The following is a 19,644-nucleotide window of genomic DNA, read 5'->3' as shown; positions in this document are numbered from 1 at the left end:
CTCCCCCTCCCCCTCCTCCTCTTTTTGGAGTCACTAGGCCATAGACTGAATGGTGCATGTCCACTGTACCGGCCTTATGTTCTGTGGTGAGGACTATCTTAATGTTGATTTAACAAACTGGAGAGGAAATCTCCACCTCTCAGTGCTCTATGAGAAAGACACATCATACATTGGCCATTGGCTCAATACATGCTCTGTATAGACAGACAACTCATACCTGGTAATGAGCAGCCATCTTGCTGGTACTCTGAGGTCCAGTGCTTGGAAATAGTAAGCTTTTTAGGAGAAGCCTTGACTCGTAGGCCCATTGCTCCTGGCCTTACCTCTTCTGCCGTGAAATGAGTTTCCTGATCTGTAACGGCTACTTCAAAGCAGCTGATTCTAGGTTATGGATTAGTCTGAGGCTTTGGAAATGCCTTGGCATTTTCTCTCTCTCTCTCTCTCTCTTTTTCCCTGTGCTTTTTTATCAGTTACTCTTTGTGCCTTTCCTTGTTAAAATCTAGCTGTGGGGGAAGAGGTCGAATTTGGAGTTTTTAAATGAGTCTTTCAGTAGGTAATGGTATGATATAGAATAAAATGGAATCTCAGCACAGTAGTTTTTTATCAAACCAAAATCCTTCTGGAATTTCTTCCTTCAGGTCTACTAGGAATCAGAGCATTGCATGGACAGAGTAGCTGTCTATAGGACTTGGATTCTGTAATCAAGCTTGTTTCTCTCTGAGCATTTTTACTTGTTTGCTTGGCTAATTTCCATATGGTTTCTAAGTTAATTGCATAGGACGAAGATGAAATACTTAGTTTACTGTATTGACATGACTTTCACATTTGCACTTAATCACTTGCTTTCTTTAGCTCACAAAGTTTGGTGAGCTCTCTTTATATTTACATACCGTTGAGAAATATAGGATAAGTGAGGAGTCGAACTGGAATAGTAGAAATTAGCATAACCATTTTGTGAATGCTCTTGCATCAAGGGCATTTACAAAATGATACTCAGCATCAAGGAATGGTTCAGTCAACAAGTACCCAGAGCATCAGCAACTACCAAATAACTTCACACTAATTAAAGTATTGATCCTCTGGAGAGAGAACATGAATATCTATCTCCCTTAAATTATTCTCACTTATTCATCTTAATTTGGTGACTAAAAATTCCCAGCTCATAACTGATTCATTCTCCATGAATCTTTCTACCTCAAGTGGGGTTCAGTCAGGCTTACCTTAGGGGAAACCTCCAAAGCCATGGGGAAATTTCTGTTACTAGAAAACCACACAGAGAATCAACAGACAAATTATGTTAATGTGTAGTACAAGGTACTTCATACATGGAGTAAGGCACGCCATGGTTGTCTTGGAAATGATCCTTGGCATCATTAATTCATCACTCTCCAGGGAGGTATTTTGGAGGTGACTGTAGAAATCTAAGAAATTTGCTGCCTAGGACTTTCAAAGAAAAGCTAGAAGCAAAATAAATAAATAAATAAATAAATAAATTTAAAAAAATATATAAATAAATAAATAAGCATATTTTCTAGGGTTAAGCCTGTTTTAAGCCAGTGATCCTGGTGATGACAGCGGGCGTGCAGAACTCTCCCCGTAGGTTCATCCAGCAGAGCCTCCTAAAAGTGTGGCCCTGCTGTACCTTTCCCAGTGTTACTAGGAAATCGGGGTCCCCTCTTGGGGTTCTTATTCTCATTAATAAAATAACTTAGGAACACACTCAAATGGAAGCTCAAGGACAGTTTTATTAGAGTTGAAAAGAAAAACTCCAGGGCAGGCAAACTGGGGAGAAAGGCAGACGACTTCAGTCTCAAAGCCAGAAGTATTGGGGAAAGTGTTTTGAAAAGGGATAAAAAGAAGAAAAGAAAAAGTTACACTTTACTGAGTAAATTCAGAAAAACCGACTGACTTAGGAAGCACCATGGCTACCCTCTGTAAGCTGCTGATGGAGAGGGCAGGAATTCTGGGAAGGAAAAGTGCAGTATCTCATTAAAGGGCTAATTATTCCTCCTGTCTCTTTAGCATGGCTTAAGGTGGACCCACCTTCCTGAGGAGTGACCCTTAGTCAAGTCCTTGACCTGCCTAACTGATTGTTAGGTCTCCACCCAAGCCACAGACTTCATTTTTTGACCAGAGGAAACTTTGCATTACTGGACTTTCACTGATCCATTCACAGTGGCTGTCCTATTTCTCTCTGCGGTTTCTAGCACAGATTTGGAACATGGTAGATACACAAAGAAATGCTTGACTCGAAGGGGAAAAAACATGACTACATTAGCTTTGATACTCAGGTTTCTGTAGAACAGTGACTCTGTGATCAGATTAAGTGGGGTACTAATGGAAGAAAAGGTCCAGGCTGAGGGTTTTTTTTTGTTTTTGTTTTTTTCTTTTTGAGACAGAGTCTCCCTGTAGTCCCAGCTGACTTGGAACTCACTATGTAGACCAGGCTGGCCTTGAACTCACAGAGATCTGCCTGCCTCAGCCTCCCAAGTGCTAGGATTAAAGGCTTGGGCCACCATACAAACACCATGTTTTGCATCATACTAGTTACTTTGCTATTTAATACTGACCAAGCAGGTAAGCACCTTTGCACATGCATCTTGCCTACTTGTTCAGTGACTTAATTTGGGAAAATATCTGTGAGTAGGATCGCTGTTGTACTGAATGTGCCAATTTGAAGTTTTGGTAAATGTAACTGAAATGTCCTCCACAAGTTCATGCCAGTTGGCCACATACAGGACTCCTGTCGCCCCCATCACACATTTCCTGATATTCACAGTTGTCTCTCCAGAGCCTGTGGATTATCAGTGCAGGAGGCATGTTGGAAGACAGATATGGTGTTTACAAATGTCAAAGGTGATCATGGATATGGATTCGGATATTTGGCTTCCTTGTTCTGTTTTCATGCCCCTGATTCAGTTTTATCCACACTGATACAATAATCTCTGCTTGCTGTCTCGTTGCACCATGTTTTTGTTTTTTTAACTTAATTCTGATCTACCTTTCTGAAAAAAAAATGTGTATTTCTGGAATGTTTTGCATCATACTGTTTACTTTGGTATTTATGCCATTTTCTACATCCTCAGTAACCAGAAAAGTTTGGATTGGTGAATAGGCCTGTTGGCGGAGAGTCACAGGGGCTTGAACTGGGAAGGTTGATGGACTGACAGTAAGCCTCACTTTGAACAGGAGGCAGGAAGTGGTAGGGACCTGGCAATTTGGGATTGTAGGGATGGTAAAGGGTACAGGCCTAGTGTTGTCAGATTCTCTTTCAAGAGAAATTGGAAATCTTTTTTATATAAAATATATTATTTAAAAATATGTGCATGAGCCAAGACAATTTATTCTTGCAAAAGTATCCATTTGTAACCTCCGTTCTGCCCTCCCCTTCCTCTTTTCCTGAGTGGGGGTGACCTGTTTGTTTGTTGCTGGGAAATGAATTCAGGGACTCATACCTCTTAGAGATGATGATTTTAAATATATTTTTTTCTTTCCACTCCTCCCCTCGAATTATCCTTAGTACCAAATGGGCATTTGAGACTTTGTTTGTCTGACAAAAACTTTCTTGTGGTCGTTTCTTTCTTTTTTTCTTGAAGTTTCTAAAGTCTGTGGATTCTGTGAAGAAACAACTCTGCAGAGTGATCTCTGCATTCCATTTTAGCCTGGGGTCTTGCTGCCTCGCAAGGAACACCCATGGTGCAGATCACAGACAGAAGCTGAGGCAGAAAAGGACAGATCAGGTCATTCACACAGAGCTAACAGCTTCCCAGTGCATTCCTTATGGCTTCCCATTGAAGTGGAACTATCAGCATAATCCCTGCAAGCAGACCTGATTAAATTCTTTAATTACTTTTCAAGGATAGTCTTAATAGAGTAAGCAGCTCCTGATGACCAGTCTCTGAAGGATTAAGCTGTACCTGCCTCTTCTGCTGTGGAACAGCGAATTCTCATTCTTAATTTACTCTAGCGTCTCACTTCTTTCTTTATGTTTCTCCTTGAACTTTTCTAGTTTGTGATCTCAAAACCTCGCATAGGATCCAAGCCATAATAATTCCTCAGAAAACACCAAATAAAGAGAGATTGTTCCTGTCCCTAGATGAAGTTGCTATCTCTGTTTAAAAAGGAAGAACATGTACTAGGGACAGGCAGAAATATTCATCAAGGTGAATGTCCAGTTAGAGGAGCTTGACTCTGTGTTACTAGACTTCCTCTGATGGTCAGTGGTGAATGGCAGTGACTTGTACTCTACCCTCTCACCAGCTGATTTTTTTTTCTCAACTACCACACTGATTTGCTAACTCATTGGTTTTCTGTTCTCTACCAGAATGCAAGCTCCCTGAAGGGGGAAAAGACTTTTCCCTTCAAAATCCTTAATTTCTAGAAAGGTCTGCCATATTGAATGAATGATACCTGCTTTATCCCAGTTCTGCTCTGGACTTTGTGTGAACTTTCTGTTTTTTTGTTGTTTTTTGTATTGTTTTGTTTTCTCTATTCATTCTGCTTTTCCCCAGAGCACAGCACTTTATTCACAGTGGGAGAAACTTCAGTTGCATCCTGTCATTATGTTTTCATATGCCTAGGCAGGGAGAGCGATGGACAGAGAACAGCATCACAGGAGAAAAACTCATTCTTTCCTTTTGTTCAAGAGAGATGAAGACACGTCCTTTCTTCCCTCACAAGTTTGGAAGATGAATTAGGATGCCATTTAAGAACAGTATCAAGCATTATAAGGGGCCTGTGTTTGCAGATCCACTCTGATATCCTGATATGCCTCTCAAGGCCAGGATACCTCAGGTGGGAGCTGATTTCCACACAGTCCTTCACAAAAGTTCTGTGAAGTGAGTGGCACTATCCTATTTCAAAGAGGCAGACACGGGCTTCACTGAATTTTACCCAAATATTTATTCACCAAGTAAAAGCAAAGACTTGCTTAGACCTGGATCACTGGTGACATATACAGATTTCTTTTCACCCGCTATCATCTGTCAGGTCAGGGCAGGGGAGAAGCAAACCCTGTAACTCGGCCTCCAGCTTCTGGATAGTGATCTTGAGCACATGGCTTCAATGGGTGTATAATTTCTCGATGTGAGGTGCCAACACATTTATACTAGTGTTAAGCGAGCTCATATTAGATAATATTCAATTGACAAATTTGTTTTTTCTCTTTACTCACAAATACTGTATAGCTAGTTAGGTCAGAAGTTAGTTATTTTCTGGAACATGTTGATTAAAAGGTGTTGACGTTGAATGACAGAATAGTTGACTGGATAGGGCAGAGTCAACATTTGCATATGAGCCTTGTGTCTGACCTGGGTTTGTAGGTTATGCTGTAACAATCCAAGACCTAAACTAAGGATCCCTAGCCATCTTCTTCCACCCACACAGAGATTTCACAGCCATCAGGTGATAGATCTTAGGCTTTCCAGTTGATTGCATCTGGGGTATCTCAAGCGATCCTTTAAAGACTCTGCAGTTACCCGACAGGAAGGACCTCACACAGCTGCCTGTGGAAATCAGGATAATTCTGACATTTCTGAGAACCTTTTAATAGAGCACTGATTACAGATTGCAGGCACCTGGTGCTGTTTCTGTGTCGCGGCTGAAGGGTACAGCTCCAAAGACAAACACTGAGCTTGACTGAATCCTCTGTTCCTACCCTGTTGTCTGCCAGGGCCTGGAATACGTACTGAGAAGCTGGTACGGCAGCTGATCCAACTCCTAGTGTGGCGACTACCAATGCCAGAGTGTAAATTCCCAGACTGATAACACACCTGCGACTTTGCCCCGGATGTGTCCACGTGACAGTAGCTCGGTACACTAGGTTATAGAAGGACTTCTCTAATTGAGGTCAGCACAGACACCTCTAGGTTAAGACTAGGCCAGGGTTATTCTGTGCTTCTTGGACTACTCTTCCCTGTTCCACTTGGGCAGGTCATCATTGCTTTTGGCCTCAGTAGCCAAATGAGAAAACATGAGCTGTGAAAATTCAAGAGGAAAGGAAGTGCTGGCCCCAAATCAAGGTTTAGAAATCTGTGTGCTGGAGGTTCTGTAGATTAGGACTGAAGTGGGTGCCAATTCCCACGTAAAAGAATGCATTTGAGAGGAGAACCTACCGTGATTAGTCGTTTTTTCTGTCTTCCCACTCTGCCACCACACCACCTGCCTCCATCTTCGACCGATTTGGACTAGTATAATATTTTACAGTATCATTGCCTCACTAACATCTCATTGGAAAGAGCACTGCAGTAAAGTGAACTGTGTCTAGTCCAGATTTTGGCTTTGTTCCTCTGGTTGTGTAACTTTGGAATTACACTGTGTACCTTAGCTTCCGAGTTAGGCATGAAAATGGAATCAGGTAGAAAATCATCAAGATCATTCTGCTAGTAAAATTGAAAACTTACAGATGCCCAATGTGGGCCCTGCCATGCATTCCACCGTGGGCTTTAAACTCTTGGTTGGTAGGAACCAAACAAGGTGTCAGGGAACGGTTGTTAACTGGCCCTTTTGTGAAAGTCTCCTCCTTCTCAGTAAAGCGAAAGGGATAGAATTCCCCTGCTGTCTTTTCACCTTGCGAGGCTTGGGGGTCTTGCTTACAGTGGTGGCCACAGAAGACAGAAGGTGTAGAGTGGGGAAGGGGAAGGTAACAAAGAGGGTCAAAGTTATGCTTTTGAAATGCCAGAGGGGGTAATACAGCAAGAGAAGTGGAAAGAGGAGTTCCCCTGAGAACCAGCAGAAAGCTTTGAAATATGTGCCTTTCATATTTAAGCCTTTTCCGGTTTGGAAAATCGCCTACAAGCTCGTGGAAGCCATCCAAAATCTCCTCAGGAATTGACTCCTGTTTGGAATGGAAAGGAAGGTGGTCAACAGCTGTGCTGTGATGCTCGGTGGGCCATGTCATGTTTATGGAGACGGAGCTGTACTGCAGAGTCTCCCCCCATATACTGCCAAGTCTGCAGTTTAATTTGCGGGCTGAAAACACACTCTATCATAACAAGACTGTGGGGTACTCCTTGCCAACTAGACAGCGTGACAAGCACACCCCAGATGAGCAGATACCAAACAGGAATGACTTCAGACTACAGCCAGTTCCTCATTTTTGTAGCTGCTGGGCTGGCTTGATAACAGTATCTTACTCACCAGAAAGCAAAGCTGATCAGAGACAAAATTATGAAGCAGTTAAGTTTATTTCGATTTGCCAGCATCCGTTTCTGCCCTTTCCCCTCCTTGTCTTTTCTTTATAAGATAGTACAGAAGGACAGAGACTCTTCTGGAATCCCGTTTCCTAGGTTCAAATCCCAGAGTGCCCTTGGAAAGCCGTGCGATCTAGAACGATTTACTTAACCGCTCAAGTTTTAGTTTCCTCATCTGTACAATAATTTCTCCTTCCCAAGTGTAAACATATTAATAGGATTTTTGAAGGCCAAATTCAAATGTTTGCCTTTGACCTCAGGATTTGAAGCAGTGTCATGGAACAGTGGTTTCGGAGGCTGGGATCAAATCTTTCTCTCTCACCACTATGATTGTATTGCATAGGCATAAATTCTTGAAGTCGACCACTGGGGAGACCAATTAAACTTGCAATTATATATATATATATATATATATTTAATATAAACTTGAAATTATATATATTATATATAAACTTGGAAATAATATATATATCTCCTTAGACAGATGATGTTCTAGTTTGTTTCTCCATTGCTGTAACAAAACACTCTAACCAGTGTCAACTTGGGGAGGAAAGGGTTTATTTGGGTTATATCTCCTTGGTTACAGTTCATCAGGGAGCCCAAGGTAGGAACTCAGGGCAGAATCCTGGAGACAGGAGCTGGAGCACAGGCCATGGAGGAACGCTGCTTACTGGCTTGCTCCCTGGCCCCTGCTCAGCCTACTTTCTTATACAACACAGGCCCACCTGCCCAGGGGTGGCACCACCCACAGTGAGCTGGGTCCTCCCACATAACTCAATAATCAAGAAGATGTCCCACAGACATGGCCAAAGGCCAGTCCAATGAAGGCAATTCTTCAGTTGAGGCTCCCTCAACACAGGTGTGTCAAGTTGACAGGCACAGATGGTGAGATCAGAAATGGTAAAATTGGCTGTCATCAACAGCAACTCTGCCTGTCATTTCCCACCATGATGTTCTATCTTGCCATAGGTTCAAAGACAACAGGGCCAAATATTTGTGGATGAAACCTCTCTAGCCATGACCCAAATAAGTTTCTCCTTCAAGTTTTTTTTTTTTTTTTTTTTTTTTTTTTTAATGTTAGCTACTTGTCATAGGAACAAAAGACTGACGAATACCTTTAAAGGTTCTGCAAGTAGGAAATCCCATGGATAGCTTTGTTAACACTGTTTTGTTCATGTTAGGATGTGGTGATTGACAAGTACAACCACAATGCAAATAAACACCTGTAAACCACTCTGCGGCGGAGCAGGTTTGCTCTTTGGATGCTAAACCTACAAGAAGAATGTGCTTAGCAAATACATAAACAAGGAGAGAGGAGATGAAAATAGTCTAGGTTTATAACTGAAACAGACATGAGTCACTGGCTCAGAGAATCCCATGAACATGATGTCTCCGACAAAATAGAGCACGTATTCAGGAAAAAGAAAACCAAGCAAATCTCACAAGATTCCTAACACAACGGCTGAAAAGAGGCTCCTTTCCCTCCTTAGGAGTTCAATGTGGCTTGGGCTGCTGTGGATGGTGGTTTTCTTTCACATTGTTCCAAAGGTGTGTGGCTACAGGAGATGACACAGCTAGTATTTAGCCAGAACTCTTCTCTCCAGGCTGTGGGGCCAAGCAGGGGCTGCAGTTGTCCAGAGAAAGGTGCCATTGCCCCCTCTTCCTCCTCCTCTTCCTCCTCCTCTTCCTCAAAAAAAAAAAAAAAAAAGATGTCTTTGAAGCCCTAGGGTGGTTACTCACAGCTTTTGTTCTTGGCTTTCAGGATAGGAAGAAAGAGTATATATCTGAAAGCTGAATGGAGACGCTGAGGTATAGGGGTGCAGATTCTCTGATCTCTTATTTTAGAATCCAATAACAATCATATTGACTTGTTAGCGAACTTTTATCTGGACCTCTCTTTATGTCCATAAATACACACACGAAGTGTGAAGTGTACACTTACACACTCACATTCTGACATTCTGCCTTGTAGCCTCCTTTGTTTTCACTGCCTGAGTTCACAGTCATTTTTCTAAGTCAATCTCTATAAGCCTGTGCTGTGATTTTAATTGTTTTTCTTTTATTCATTTGATTGTGTATGTGTGTCTATGTTTGTTATTTGCATGTGTGTGGCATTTGGTAGGTGCATGTGAATGTGGGTGCTTAAGCATGTGGAGGCAAAAAGTTAATGTTGGGAATCATCCTCCATTACTCTTCCTCATTCAATGAGGCAGGGTCTCTCAGTCATACCCAGAGCTCATTCGTATGGCTAGTCTCACCAGCCAGTTTGCTCTAGAGCTCCTCTGTCTCTGCCTTGTGAGGCTAGAATTACAGGGGGTTTGCCACGCCTGCCTGGGATTTATGAGGGCTCTGGGGATCTGAACACCCATCTTTCCACATGCATGGCAATCACTTAGCCACTGAACCATCTCCCCAGCCCATGATTTTAAAAGACTATATAATATTCCATTGGGTGGATGGAGAACAGTTCCTCTGTATTTAACCAATGAAGATTGATGGGTGTTCTGTTACCCATAATGCCTTGCTCTTAAAGTAAACCTGAGGTATGCATGCATCCATAATACAATAGGTGCTTTATGTATACAAACTTCCCTGTACCCTGTACCCCAAAAGGAATTGACTAAAACTGGCATAATTTACCATCATAAAAACAAGTCTCTCAAGATTTTAATTTTCAGTCTGCGGCAAACTGTGGAAGACACATTCAGCAACTGTCTTGACCTACATTTGGTCTTGAATGTGGAGCTGCTTGGTAAATTCATGAAGTGCTTTAGAAGTTCTAGTTATTCATCACTAGTTTTTTCCTTGATTTGTTTGTTTTTGTTTTATGCGTATAGCTGTTTTGCCTCCCTGTATGTATGTGCACTATGTGCATGCCTCGTGCCCACAGAGGCCAGAAGATGGGTTTGATCCCCCGGGACTGGAGTATGGATGGTCATGAGCCACCACCTGAGTGCTGGGAAAGGACCCAGGTCTTCCTCAAGATCAGGCAGAGCTGCTGAGACGTCTCTCCAGCCCCCATCACAAGTGTGTTAGGGAAGCTCTGCCGTGCACTCCTGCTTATGGGGCATTTTTGTTTGTTTGTTTTAGAAATATGTCATTAAACACAGGGGGAATCCTCCTGAAGACAGTGTCTCTGAACCAGTAGAATAACTGAAGAGATCCACAGGAAAACAGCCCCAGGCCTTGGCCCTTGAACCCCTGAATCTCTGTGATCAGGACCTGGGTGGCTTTGTAAAATCCACTTGACACACTCCCTGCTCCTTTGCTTCTCCCTCTTTTTCCCTATCCTCAAGGACTTTTTCTGGAAGGACAGAGAAAATTTTTAGCTTTTTTAATAATATAATTTTTATTTTTCCTTCTTAAAAGTGTCTGGGTTCTTTAAGAATGTTATTTGAATATATTATGTATATTCTATTAATTCAGCCTCACATTCGTAAATGACATGAGACCTAAAGTAAGAGCAAGTCTGCTGTTCTTGTCTGGTTTCCCACAATGGCAAACCTTGCATAACCTTGTTTGGACCAGTAATAAATCCTTGAACTTGTAGTGAGCAAGCTTGCAAGCTTTTAAACTTTGAATGTTATCACTAGATTCATCTGTCCATTCTAGTACTTTATCTGATTCCCCTTTTAGTTTCTACTTAAAAGAACTATTATTTAAAAATATTAACTGAACTACATGGGAAAATTGGCAGCTAAAATCTTTATTATTTATTCACATGCTTATGTGCTGTGGAATGATTAATGTTTTCTGCTCCAAGGTGATCTTGTCAGAGAATAATAACTAAGAAAAACTTTTGTCTATATAAAACAAGTTATCATCTACTTAAGTAAATGTTTTTTTAATTTATTTTTTGAAATTTTTATTTTTTCATTTTTAATGTATATTTTTACTGAATTTTTGTGCATTTCACACAGTATATCTTAACAATATTTAGACCCCTTTCCCCCATCTGCATTCCCCCATAGGCCCCTCTCTCCCCCCACCAGATTTCATGTCTTCTTTCACATATGTTAAGACCTATGGAGTCAAGTTTGTGTACCTAGATTTCCTTCAGTGCAGGTTCATGCACTGGAGTCTAGTCAGCTCATCTTAAAGGAGCTGAATTGATCTCATCTCATTGATCTTAACATAAAATCAGAGAAAGTAAAATTGTTTTTATTTTCATGACAAACTGTCTATTTTCTGACTATGATAGTGATTTTTACTTTGGAGCAAAATTAATATTTTTAGATTATTTTGGGTTTAATGATTATATAAGAATTCTGGTTTGTAATAGTTAATGTTTGTGTACCATGGAGTATAAGGGAAGTAATTTAGCATTTTTCTACTCTTTTCAGTATTTACAATACTAAGCTTTTCCTTGTCATAGTCAAGATCTGAGGCACAGAAAAAACAACTAAATGCAGCTAAGCTCCAATCATATTCAATCAGATTTATTAGACCATCACACTAGATGGTACAGAGGGCTGGTTGCATTGACTTTGGAGCAGAGCTGGAACCCTTTTATAGGCCACATCAAAATCATTCAGGCCAGAGATGGTGAAAACTCAGTCTGAGGAATCAGAATGATGGAAAACTGATGGAATCCAGAAATATTAAATGAAATCCACAACATTTGGTGATTGGCTGGTTATTACAGGGAATTGGAAAGACTGAGGGACAAGAAAGACACTGGGTTAGCTAGTCTTCAACTAGGTATGTGGCTTTCAAGCTGGAGAGGCGATCTGAGCTGGATACGTGGTGAATCCATCTCCATGGTAGCCAGTTGTTCATCATGGTGACAAAGTACCCAAGAAAAGGTAACTTAATAGGAGGGAACGTTTAGTTTGGTTTACAGCTTCAGAGACTTCATTCAGCTCATGGTCAGGAGACTCATGGCAGGGCAGAACACTATGGGGAGGAGCGCATGGCAGAGCCAAGCTGCTTGCCTCCTGGACCAGGAACTTGCATCGTGGATCCAGGAAGCAAAAAGAGAGAGAAGGAGGAGTAGGGTCTTATGTCCCCTTCAGGAGCATGCCTCCCTATGGTCTCACTTCCTCCCCTCCAGGCCCCTTCCATGGCTGTACCGCCTCCGATAGCAGCATGGGCCGGCAGCCAGTCCTTTAGGGGAAACTTAAGATCCCAGTCATAACAGTCTCATCAGATTATTTTTGGAAACTGAAGTTGCACTTGTAGAATGTCAAAAAGTAGCAATACAGAGAAATCCAATTTTAGAAATTAATCTTATTGCTAAATTATTTGATTATACCTCCCTGGAGTTTTCATGCACCAGGGAAGATCAGCTGGTTTTCTCTCCAGCATCTGCCAGTGTGACATCATTTTGAGGACTCTAACATTGATATCACCACGATGAGTGCATCTGCCTCAAAGCTGAATCACTTAACCACCTGGTTCTTAAAACCAGGAACTCTTGATACTCATTTATAATGAAGTGCTTAGTGGGTACAACACATACTTGTGTTGACACAGCTTGTACTAAGACATGATCAGAAAATTACATGTTAAACATGAGATCAGAACAGGTAAGTTGATGACATCAGCTAAGTCAAGTATCTGATAGTTTTGAGCCCAAACGCTGCTGTTACACTGGCGTTTCTTCTCGGATGAGCAGTATTTAAGGTCCGTGCACTCTGTCTCCTAGAACCACTTACATGATCATGAAAACTTTGCCAATGGCAGTTTATGTTTTGCTTTAGTACCTTCTGCTCTTCCCGGTCTCGTGATCACAGAGGACAAATGTCAGTTGTAGCAGAAACCAAAAAATGTTAGTTTTGGAATACAAAAACCTCTATGCTTGTACCTCCTTCCTTATGTATTTCATCTGTCTGGTCCCTGAGATCATGTGAGTTTCTAACTCCTACCCTGAAGGGCATTCTTATTGGAGAGCCATTTCCCTAGAGTAGCCATGGACTAACAAAAATGGATCTTTATAGATCTTAGAGGGCTTAAGATAAGAACAAGACAGACGAAGAAGACCTTGAAGTTCAGAACTTCAGAGATCTGTCTCTGCAATTATCACTTAATGCGGCCAGCAGCTTTGACTTGCAAATCATATTGTAGGCTGGTTTCTTGGATAGAAAAGCTTTATAATTATACCCTTTAGAAGCTGTGGACCAGGACAGGGTAAGCTTCCATGGAGTGATGTGTGTGTTGGCATAATAAGCACTCAGCAACGTCGTATTGCTATTGTATTGTAGCCACATTTCCCGAAAACAAACCTTTGGGCTTGGACTAGTATTGATTTACCATCTATAAGATGTAAAACTTGATAAAGCTGCTTGTTTGAATCAAGGGAAAGAATAAAATCCCATCTTCCTGGATTCGCTCCTGAAACAACCCTTCCTTTCTCTATCACCACCTTTCTAATCTAGGTTTTAATTCTCTGAGTCCACTCTCGGCTTTTAACTTTGGTAACATGATGACTGCCTGGCAACCTGAGATTGAGTTAGAGAATTGTTTAAAATACAGATCCCCAAATTCTGTTTTGGTGGATCTGAAGAGAGGGCCCACGTATCTACCATGTTTTTAAAGTGTTACATGCTGAATTTGGATGCACAGCCAAATTCTAGGCACTTAGAGGGCTATAGCAGTGTCCCTCTTTTTTTCCTGATTTTTCTGATTCTTTCCCTTATATCCACTGTATGTTACCGTTCCCAGGATGGCATTGAAAACATGCGCTGATCTGCAGCCAGAAGTCCTGGACAAAACATGTGAACTTTCCCCTGGAATGAATGCAGTAATCTCTTAGTGAATTTTCAGAGTATAGAAGAAACCATTTGTTCATATGTGCAGTGTTTCACATCCCTGTGATAAAAGTAAGGCTTTGGTAAATAAAATTGAGTTTCATTTTTACAGATACCTTCTCATGTGAATGGGTACATTTATTCAAGTTTCACAAGTTGAGATATTTTATTATTCATGTCATAATGTGAGAGTTATTAAAAATTCCACCTTTAAGTAATTTTAAAAAATTATTCAGGCTCTGGAAAAAGTGATCTAAACACATTGTTCTATTAACTTCAGTTTTCAGAGAGCAGTAAGATATCTCCATGCTGTACTAAGTAAACTGAGAGTCAGAAACTTTGAGATTTACCCCCAAATCACAGCTCTGCACAGGAGCTAAAAACTGAACTTGAGCTTGTTTGATTTAAAAAGTTGGGTCCAGCGAAGTTACTGGTTATATCCTTCCTGTGGCCTCTGCATTTGTGAATATCGGTATTAAAAAAAAATAAAACATAGGTCAGTTCTTTTTCTCACCAGTTGTCTAAGAATAGAATTTCCTAAGAGTCTGGTAAAAAATGCATGCCTTTTATTTTCCTGACAGATTTTATACAATGAAGTGATAGTTTTCTGTTCCTTTTCACTGTGGTTTGAGAAAAATTTGAATCTGAAATGAAGTAAAGCCACACGGTTGGGAAGGAGCTGGTCAGTGAATCCCTGGATGACTCTGAGGAGGCAGCTTGCTGTCTTCCTTGCTGACAGTGTGGGAATCCACTGTGTACTGCTGACTTTTCTGTGTTTCCCTTAGCGTGAGAGGTGGGAGATCTTGGAGCTATAGAAGAACCAGTATGTATTTATCTAATTTTTTTTTTTTTTTGAGACAGGGTCTCCCTGTAGCCCCAGCTGTCCTGGAACTCACTATGTAGACCTAGCTGGCCTCGAACTCACAGAGCTCTGCCTGCCTCTGCCTCTGCCTCCTGAGTGTTGGGATTAAAGGCATGCATCACCATGCCCAATTTTTTTTTTCACTCTCAGTAAATAATAATACCATCATAGCACAGTCATGAAAATGCATAGTGGGAGAAGTTCTGTTGACTAACTTACAGGAAGTCACAATAGTTAGCATGCTGAATACCAGGCACCTTTACATTATTGTCTCTTTTCTTAGCCAGCCTGAAGAACCCAGTAGCAATGATAAAACTGTTATTTCAGACCATGAGGAGATCAGCGTATTTATAACATGTAGATCTACAGATATGTTTCCATAATGAATTGTCAACTCTTGAGGGACAGAGACCATATCTTAATTTTTATTGCATCTCTAACACCAAACACAAGGTAGCATGCAGTAAGTCTAATCAAGTGGCTCAAGTTCAGACAGTTCAGTCAAGCCTTTGAACTGCTGGCACCATATATAACTGTGCTGCCAATCGGTATGTAAGACAGCTGAATACTCTAAACAGTCTGAATGACTAGGCCAAAGACTCTCTCTGCACTTTTAATCCTAATTTGTGTGTTCATGTTTGTGTATCTGCAGGTGCACATGTATGTGTGTAGGGGGGTTTGTGGTTCCAGAGGTCACCCTTGGGTGTCCTTCTGGAGGTGCTGTCCCACTGTTTACAGTCCTATTTTTTGAGCTCTATCAGCCTGGAGCTCACTGAGGAATGTAGGATGGCTGACCATCAAGCTCCAGGGGTCCAGCTGTCTCACAGCTGGCCTTTTTTTTACCTGGGTTCTGGAAGTCATACTCAGGTCCTCATGTTTTCTCCTTTTGTGCACTTTTGTTTAGGAACATAGAAGGTTTGCCTCGTTCCTCTTGGGCTGGCTTGGTATTCAGATTGACCTTGAACATAAGAGATAAAAACTGAAGTGAGACCATTAGGGAAGTACAGCTTTGGGAAAACTAAATATAACTTGGGGACTATGCCTGCCATTGTTTGGTGGTAGAGGTATGGGGGGGCTCATGTATGAGTCAGCAACGTTCAGCTTTGTTTTCTTTTAATTATTGGGTACCTACTAGCAACTTAATATGTGGGAACTGCTGTGCAGAATTTCCAAAATACTTGACACTAGTCACACACATATTTAGCATTCTGTGTCCACTTCGTCTGAATAAAAATATGGAGAATTTGGTAACGATCCAGATGGTAGCAACTAGATGCAGAAGAGCACTGGGGTCATCACAACAGACTAATAAATGAGAGGTCATTACTTTTCTGGTCAGAGGCAGCTGAGCAATGATTAAATTAATGGTCTTTCTTATTATTATGTAGAAGATGATATAATTATTTCCGTTATGAATGGGATTAGGGAAATAGATTTATACTAGCATTGAAGAAGATTTTGAAGGGGTGTAAAGGATTCAATTTAAGGATTGTTGGAGTGTGGAAAGAGTGAATTGTTACAGAGGAGGATAGGATAGATACTGCTTGCCCATTATGGGGAGGGACAGTTGAAGAAGGGATTAGCAAATCTCCTAAATGCCATTTCGTGCTGATCACGTTGTTGGACATTTTCAGGTAACAAACACATATTCCCTTTTTCTTTGTGTTTTTAAAGCAGTTACAGATCCAAAGAGCTTGTTTTAATGTTTCTGTAATGCATCTTACGCAACTAAAACATTAATTGAATAAAAGCAAACTGAATGTTGCTTCACCTGCAAATCAGCTTGCTGTAGTTCTCTGAGCCCTACCGTCTTGCCAGTTCCAACTTTCGTTTTCTTTTTCTTCAGAAACTTTACCGCGTGTCCTCCTCACTTGTTCTACGATGAGTGCCAAATCTGCCATCAGCAAGGAAATTTTTGCACCTCTTGATGAGAGAATGCTGGGAGCTGTCCAAGTCAAGAGGAGGACGAAGAAAAAGATTCCTTTCTTGGCAACTGGGGGTCAAGGCGAATATTTAACTTATATCTGCCTGTCAGGTAATGAAAGCTGGCTACTAATGTTAAAACCATTTCTGTCGATGTGGTTCATTCTCAGGTATCAGGGAGCGCCGTGTTCGCTTTGCACACGTCTGCTCTTTGTTCCTCTTCCTCTTGTCTCTCTTACTGTCCTCTGACCCCTGTTTTCTTGATGCATGTCCTCTATTTTTGAGGTCTCCTTGTGCTGGACAGATAGTGACGTTCACTCTTCCAGTCCCTAAAGCGTTCCTGCACTTTGCCAGGCACATTTCTTTATTCATTCTTTCCTTCGTAAGGAGTGGTCTGTCCTCTGGGGATTTTTGTTTTAGAACAGTTTTTGGTGTTTGGGTAATTGTCGCTACTAGCAGCCCGAGTTGTGCTGCTTTTTTCCCCTAGACCATTGCCAACAATTAGGTGTAGCTTGTCTTGAGACAAATCTTGGCACCTTCTGGAATATAGAGAGAAGAATCTGTTCACAGACCATTGCCTGGCAGCCGTTGCCCTTTCAGGAATATGCATCTGCTTTATTAACCTTAGAATCTTGCTGAATTATTATTTCTTTTTCTTTCTGTTTGTGATTAGAGGAGACCTGAGGGATTTACTGTAGATACACGAAGTTTTTCAAGATAAACTATAGATAAATTTTCCATGGATTTATAAGGGATGCTAATCTGAGCACTTGGGGCATTTGTAATATTTCTAATAAATTTTCCTGTCATGGGAATGGATAAAGTAAGCTTACCATAATCCATCTTTTGAAAAATCTTTTTGAGTTGTAGTTTGGGAGTAAACTTTAACTTTTAGACCTATTTTTTACCTTTTTAACAAAATTTAGCCTCTCATAAATTTATCAGAATTCATTTCAAGGTATGAATAACTTTTCATCAGCCAGAACATGGATTTACAATATTTTATCTTAGACTAAAATTAAATGAGAACACAACACTTTGATAAGAATGGCTTTATTTTTTTAATTTTTAGATTTTATTTTTCTAGAGCTTTTGCAATTTTCATACAATATAGTTTGATAGTACTTAGATCCCCTCCCCTATCTGCACCTTCCCCAATTCCCCTTACCCAATTTAATGTAATCATATATATGCCTATTATACATATATAATATGGCCTATAGAGAATGATTTGTGTCCCCCCGAAATGTCCTTCGGTATGAATCTATCCACTGGGCCCACAAAGAGTCCCATCCCTATAAAACTCTGTCTTCCCCCTCCTAGAAGACATCAATTGCCAAAAGTTCCTTAGGTTGGGTTGGCTTACCACTTCCCCATGTCTATGCTGGGAATTTGTCTGGTTTGAACTTGCATAGGACTTGTGCATGCTGTCACAGTTGCTGTGAGTTCACATGTGTAACTGACCAGCTTTGTAGAAGACTCTGTTTACTCATGATCATCTACCCTTTCTGAATCTTACGATCTTTCTGCCTCCTCTTCCACAGTGATCCCTGAGCCTTGGGACGCAGAGGTTTGAAAGTTCTGAACACAGAACTCTCAAGAGAATAACAATGGCTAAGAAATACCTTAAAAGGTGTGCAACATCCTTAGCAATTAGGAAAACACAAATCAAAACTACTTTAAGATTTCATCTAACCCTAATCAGAATAGCTAAGATTAAGAGAACAAATGATACCAAATGCTGGCATGGATTCGGGAAAAGGGGAACTCTCATCCACTGTTGGTGGGATTGCATACTGGTGCAACCACCATGGAAACCAGTACAGAGATCTCCTTAAAAACTAAATGATATGCTTCTTCTAAAAAAAACATAATAATATTAAAAAATGTAGGAAACAGCATATCTTGAAGTGGAGATCTTCTTTAAAGGGTAAAAACTCACTCAATTTTATATCTTACAGGGCCTATACTGAATTCAATGATGTATAAATGTATTAATTCAACTATGAACCTAAAAATTTATAGCCACTCTTGAAAGAAATGTATTCTTGCTCTGGAGTGTGTTACTGAATATGTTAAAGCTATAATGAAATGCTTCTTCTAATCATGTGGTTATTTATTTATTTATTTTGGTCTTTTTGAGACAGGGTCTCCCTGTAGCCCCAGCTGTCCTGGAACTCACTATGTAGACCAGGCTGGCCTTGAACTCACAGAGATCCACCTGCCTCTGCCTCCCAAGTGCTGGGATTAAAGACATGCACCACCACACCCAGCTGGTTATTAAATTAAAAAAAAAAATTCTTCAAAGAAAAAAAAAAACCTAAAAGTAAATGAACCAGTCATACCACTCCTGGTATATACCCAATGGACCCATCCCACTACAGAGATACTTGCTCAGCCATGTTTGTTGCTGCTTTTTTTACAATAGCTAAGAAACGAAAACAACCTAAATGTCCCTCAACTGATATATGGATAACGAAAATGTGGTACATTTACACAATGGAGTTCTACTCAGTGGTAAAGAAAAACAAAATCATGAAATTTACAGGTAAATGGATGGAACTAGAAACTGTCATACTTAGTGAAGTAACACAGACTTAGAAAAACAAATGACCTATGTTCTCTGTCATTTGTGGACCTTAGTACCAAATTCCTAGACGTGAGTGTGCTGGATAGCTTTAGTGTCAACTTCACACACCTGGGTTGAGGGAGCCTCAATCGGGGAATTGCCTCTATTGGACTGGCTTGTGGCCATGTCTGAAGGGCATCTTCTTGATGAGTGATGTGGGAGGGATCAGCCTACTGTGGGTGGTGCCACCCCTGGGCAGGTGGGTCTGTGTTGCATAAGAAAGCAGGCTGAGCAGGGATCAGGGGAGCAAGCCAGTAAGCAGCATTCCTCCATGGCCTGTGCTCCAGCTCC

The 19,644-nt window shown here is 40.9% G+C and overlaps 1 protein-coding gene across 1 annotated transcript in view; it reads left to right on the top strand.

The window, feature by feature from the left end:
* Positions 1-19,644, top strand: part of Stxbp6 (syntaxin binding protein 6) — a 261,550-nt gene that overhangs the window by 47,395 nt on the left and 194,511 nt on the right. Inside the window, exon 2 of the mRNA XM_008832866.3 lies at positions 16,648-16,836. Coding sequence (XP_008831088.1) covers positions 16,683-16,836 — 154 coding nt within the window. The 5' untranslated portion in view covers positions 16,648-16,682. The remainder of the gene's footprint in view (positions 1-16,647; positions 16,837-19,644) is intronic.

Source organism: Nannospalax galili, unplaced genomic scaffold (assembly GCF_000622305.1).
Source record: "Nannospalax galili isolate Female #2095 unplaced genomic scaffold, S.galili_v1.0 scaffold2196, whole genome shotgun sequence".
Lineage (NCBI taxonomy): Eukaryota > Metazoa > Chordata > Mammalia > Rodentia > Spalacidae > Nannospalax > Nannospalax galili.
Note: the sequence above shows the minus strand (reverse complement) of the source record. Positions and strands in the feature narration are given on the sequence as shown.